This window comes from Priapulus caudatus, unplaced genomic scaffold (assembly GCF_000485595.1).
Source record: "Priapulus caudatus unplaced genomic scaffold, Priapulus_caudatus-5.0.1 Scaffold923, whole genome shotgun sequence".
In the NCBI taxonomy this organism is placed as follows: Eukaryota; Metazoa; Priapulida; class Priapulimorpha; order Priapulimorphida; family Priapulidae; genus Priapulus; species Priapulus caudatus.
The window spans coordinates 24,221-30,096 of NW_014577984.1; the positions used below are offsets into that span (position 1 = coordinate 24,221).

Consider the following 5,876-nt stretch of genomic DNA (forward strand, 5'->3'; position numbering starts at 1 on the left):
ACAATTAGCTGTAACGCGTGGTAACGCCACGGACTTGATTCCTAATTCAATTCTACCCCATAAGCTCTATGAAACCCACGACCTCGATATAGCCTATGATCACTTAAAACACTCCATCGAAAATAGTAGGCAGATTCTCGGATAGCAACGAAGCTGCGCAGCAGAAATTCAAAGGTCGCCATTCAGTGGCATCAGGCACTTATTTATGCAGTAGTTGTCATGGCCATACTTGCCATTCTGTACTACTGTTTTGCTCCCCCAAATTGCCTTCCTAAACTCTGTAATAGGCGAGCACTTTTCAGACGCGCTAGGCCCATTATCCATCCATTCTTTGAACCGACCCGCAATGCTCCAAACGCGACCCATTTCTACTCGACCCTGTTATTCAGCCGTTCCTCAGTCCACACCCCCTGCATGTGACGACATTGTACTCCGGCTGTAACCCCACATCCACTTATCCACCCCCTTACAGCGGGATTATACGATCTGACGATGACGCAGTTGAAATGGACACACTGCCAAGACATACGTCATCTAAGTAGTATTGATGCATTATAGAGCATTATGTAATCTACTAGATAGCGTTGATTAAAATCGCGATTCTATTTACTCATATGTATAACGTAACTATGAGCGGTATCGTTTATGACATTTATTACGATTGATACTATTTGTAACGCGATACCTACTTGTTTCACAGTGTGTACACTATTATTTACCCCATGTAACGCGTATATTTATGTCACTTTGTTCTTTCAGCGTTCGCGAATTTATAGTGATCGTTTGCAACTCACTATTAATATGCCGTACTGTTAGCCCCGTCCCGTCGTTTTTTTATATATATATGCTGTCCGTACTCACCTTTTCTTTCCCTTTCATGGCATATCACCAGTGGCGATCTATCCCAGTCGCAGAAGCGGATTCAACAACCCACTGACGATGGACACGCCCAAGTTCCCCGACCTCAGCCGAGGTCGACGAACCATTTATTTGAAGCGTCATGGCTTAATCGGAGCCAGGAGCCAGAGCACAGCCAGAGCTCCCGGAAATGGGGCCATGGCGCTGGCGGGCGGCCCTCCACTCCGCCACCCCAAACATTTTTACATCGCCGACGACGACTCCCTATGTGAGGATTGGGAAGACTACTAAGCAGCAACTGGAGTGGTCGAGAAAATCCATCCCGGATGGACAGTTGTGGATAACAATATCGTTAGAAAATAAAAAAATAAGGAACAAAAATATGATGAATACGAATAAAAATACCGACGATGACAAACAAAACAGGAGTCCAGTTTTTTATTTATTTTGTTTTTTTTGCGCCCCCGGCTCGCGCTCCCAAAACCCTTTCATTTAACATCACTCCATCCTTCCATCGCATAACAGTATTGTGCTAACCTTAGGTTGTTTTTTTTTGTGTGTGTAACATAATAATTTTTCAATGCGCAGGCGGGAGGATACATCTATTTTATGTATGTTTCGATACGTTTGCTCTCTCAAGATTATGTTTCGCAACTATTGAAAGTGCGAGGGTAGTGTAGTGACGCGAATATCGAATTAATTAACCTAATATAAAACCTAGCGACACGGGTCGTTTCAAACTTAGCAACATCACGTCATAGTTATTTTTAGTTACAGAATAACGTGAGCAGCGAGCGTCACGCGCCCGCTTAACGGTAGCATAGCGTCGTAGTTAATTTAGTCAAATAGCCCAAGGTAACACCAGCGAAAGTCGTCCCGAGGAATGTGTTGTCACCAACGACCTCGGGAAAGAAACTACGTACAACCAGCATGCGAACGACTGATACGAAGCTTTGCGAGGCATCATAGGCCGCACACGCCGCAGCAAGACAAGATGGGAGAAATGTTACACAATAACATTGGCAGAGTTATCACCTTCTACAAGGCTGAGAGGGCGCACGCCACTGGTTTATGAAGCTGTGCCGACACGTCATCAACAAGCAATTAAATTTACCACTGATTACAACAGGAGTCGAGATAACACCTTCCACGGGGCCTCAAAGGTGTATGCGTACGACAACAATTTTGCGCAGGGGCAATAGCACTGGTGCCGTACACGCCGTGCTATTGACAGAAGAAAACGAAATTCATTGCGACAACAAGCAGGGATTTCCGCGCCGAGTGTCGAACGAGTTACGACCCAACCACGGCTAAATCTGTGCGATGGACCCTTTAGATGGGGAGCCGACACCACGTGCCGTGCACGTGACGCAGCGGTCATGGGCACAGTAAGCAATACCGACGACACTTTGTGTCAATAGAAATGGCTGCTCGACGAGGGCTTCCGAGGAAGAACTTTGCCATCGGACGACTCACCTATCATACAAAGACTCCGACCGCGCGTTCTCACGTAGAAGAAAGAATCCTACCTTCGTTAGTCTATAAAAAATCGAGGAGAGAAGGAACAGAATTGCACCATCCGCGCAACAAGGCTTGACCACGCTCGAGGCCATTGCATCTCTCGTCCACTTGTATAAAATAACGAACGTTTCGACAACGAAGCAGACACAGTTCTTACGGGTGCTCGAAGTCACGAGCTCTGTCCGCCATCCACTTGCCTCTCACCTGTGCTCGTCACCACGCTACCGTTGCGCTGCCGTGACGACAGACTACACTGCGACTCTCTGCTACGTTGCCGGTCAACGACAAGAGGAGCCGCTTGCTAGAGTTTGTTTTATGAATTGAAAACACTTGTATAACGCGCTCATTGATTGTGGCTTGCGTAGCCATCCTCTTACTGTATGTGCGGTGTAGTATAGATATGTACTGTATTGTTCATTATGTTTGAATGCTGTGTATTAAAGAATAGAGTTACGTTAGTAAATTCAGTGGTTATCAGCATTAATATTATAACTGTTTGTGGCCTTTAAGTGCTATATGACACGTATCTGCTGTCCACGAACCTGGTCAACCCATACGATCAAGCTGCTATCACACGAGCTCACGAGCTTCTCTATATCTAATATTAAATCCAATATTAATCAATCTTGGTAAAGTATAACTCCGTCAGTTGAACCCAGTTATCAATAAAGAGACCCTTGTGTACCTAATATAGATGAGGTTATTGAAGTAAAATATCTTTATATCTTTATATTTTAGCTCAACCTCAACCGTTGGTATCCAATCGTGCTACACGACATTCAATACCAGCACCAAAGCCTGGACATGTTACTGTCCGTAACTCAGACCAAACAAAAACTGTGCCTCTGCCTGCGGAGTGGAGGAAATCGTTACCTCCTGAGTACCACGAGTGGGTTTCTAAGGCCTTCTTCACAAGGAAAAAAAACCAGGCCTACTGTGACTGGTCAAAGGTCTCTACGATGTGGATCCGAAAGCCGGAAGTGAAACAACAGGACACAGCACCGAATGCTGAGAAATTCTTTGAACACGACATCTGTCTGTGTTGCCCAGTGAAATTCTAGCAGTACAAGTTAAAATGCTCGCATGGTTGTACAGGGCAGATGCATTACAGTGAGATGTATAAACACATTCGCAAAGTTCTGGACGTAGACAGACATTATTATCTCACGACGGAATATCTTGCATGTGATAAATGTCTTCGAAAGGTGCTGGCGTGGTCATATTCCATAGTTTGTCAAATGGATGTGGCACATCAACGCGCGTTTCCCTGCATGTTGACCCAGAGGCTTGCTGCTGATCGGAAGGTGATACTAATGTTGCGACATCGCAGCAAGGGGAACAGTACCTCGCAGATGCAGCGGAAACTGGAGGAAGCACATGGGGAAAGATGGATGGTAGAGAACATTGTACTATACGGCGCTCCTGCATAATAGATGGTCCCTTGTACCAGCGCGCATGCGCGATCGGAACTGGAACCAGAGAGGATTGTAAGCACGCCCGCGTTTCAATCTGTGCAATACTTGTTTAGTTATTGTCATTTCACGCCGATTCTCTCTAATAAAGTGATCGAACAAATGGAACTCTGTTCTTATTTAGAAGGGGAGTTTGTATCATGCATCTGCCAAAAGTACTGCAACAGCGTGCAGCCTCTGACAGAGGTCTTGTGACATACATCCAAGTGAATCGTGACCGCTGCCCAGCGATGTTGAAGGTGCCGTCAAACAAGTGGCTCCTTCACATCTACTCGCTCGATGTTATGAAACGGGCAGATAAAATGAAGGCGTCGATCACCTCCGTGTTAGGTTCCATTCTAAAGTCGGACTCAACACGCAAGGTAGCAAAGAAGTTGGCCGGGCATGTGAAGAATGCTGCAGCATGGTGCACGAACATTGGCAACGAGTATGGCCAGGTTTTGATTAGTGTGATGGCTGTAGGAGAAGGTCGAAACCTTCGGTTACTGTGCCAGGGGAGTTCGTCACGTTACAGTGTGGCAGCAGAACCTCCACCTCAACTGATGTACGTTGATCGAGATTGTTGTACTGAGAACGACTTTCATGAATACTGGCCTGAACTACAAGTGCGCCTTGATATCTGGCATTTTATGCGTCGCTTTGCGAGAGGGTGTACTACAAAAACACACCCGCTATATGCCATGTTCATGCGTCAACTCGGTGCTTGTATCTTCGAGTGGGATGCTGGGGATCTCCCCAGTCTCGTGCAGGCAAGAAAACAGGAATCCTCATCACATCACAAAGATGCACAAGCCCTTGCGAATCTGAAGCTTGACGAACTGGCCATGTACTGTCGCCGGAAGACTCGCGGTGTTGAACAGACGACGGAGTTGCTAGTAGACCTCATCTGTGCATACAAGGCCTCAAATAGGAATGATACCACTGGTGTTCCCCTAATCGATCCTGTTGTGATGGATGAAATATGGCGACAACAATGTAGACACATACCGTGCATACAGGATACCGACAATGTGCAACTGTACACCAAACTCGCAGTAGTGGACAAGGGCGTCGTTAAACTGACACAGTACAGATGTGCCCGAGTCCTTTCATCTCTACCAAATGCGTTTATCCCTGGTGAGTAAATGAATTTCTTTTAGTCATTTTTCGTGATAGGCTATTGCATTCTAAAGTCGTCCGTCGTCGTCCCTAGACGGAATCAGTTTTCTCAAGAAGTTATCATAACCGTATAGCCTAGAGTTACCAAGTTTTGAATGCCGAAATCGTGGTTTTGGCATATTTTAATCCTCTGATTGCATATGTATTGGTCCACATAAGTTGTATTTTAGTGCATCTAAGAATGTATCTCATTTATTTTATCTCAGGTACGACAATGAATGCGACTCACTTTCAAGCCATGTTGTTAGATGGGATTTGCCGGTGGAATGCTGATCGGGAGAGGGACGCTGTGAATGCAGACAGAGCCAATGTCATACAGTTGTAGCAAGCAATATTGCGCCGGGAACGCTACCCCATTGTAAGCTGATTAGAACACAGCTGTAGGAGTAGTTATACGTAGAAATAGGCGCTAGAGTACCTTGGCCAGCGGTACGACACCAGACGCAATGTCGCAAAGGGCTGGCTGCATAACCAAGTTAGAAGTTCTAATAACACAGTGGAATTAGTTGTATCGAAAAGACTTTTCTGAGCCCAATCACCTAGCGTGTTTGCCACCCTCCGGGTCGCCGAGACAAAGGAGGTGGCAGACCCGTCTACGAATATATAACAGGGCTCGCATACCCATGTCGGGGCAGAGAATTCTAGGCATGATCTGTCACGTGCCTATGTGAATGCATGCATGATTTCACGTACGTAAAATTTGATGGAATTCTATTTTCACGTACGTCATATTTTGATGGAATTTTTTTCACCTACGTTGTTAATCTAAGATCCAAAATTCAAAGGCATGATTCTGAATTCTGATTTGGGTATATTCATTAACTTTGGACTTTGTTAATGGACTGAATGTCCTTGGGCAACACTGAC

General features: G+C 45.6%; 1 protein-coding gene across 1 annotated transcript; it reads left to right on the forward strand.

The window, feature by feature from the left end:
• The first annotated feature begins 3,991 nt into the window (after nt 1-3,991).
• On the forward strand, nt 3,992-5,876 carry LOC106814416. Its single transcript, XM_014818731.1, has 2 exons — nt 3,992-4,967; nt 5,099-5,876. The coding sequence occupies exons 1-2, from the start codon at nt 3,992-3,994 to the stop codon at nt 5,332-5,334; spliced, it is 1,212 nt and encodes a 403-aa protein (XP_014674217.1). The 3' UTR covers nt 5,335-5,876.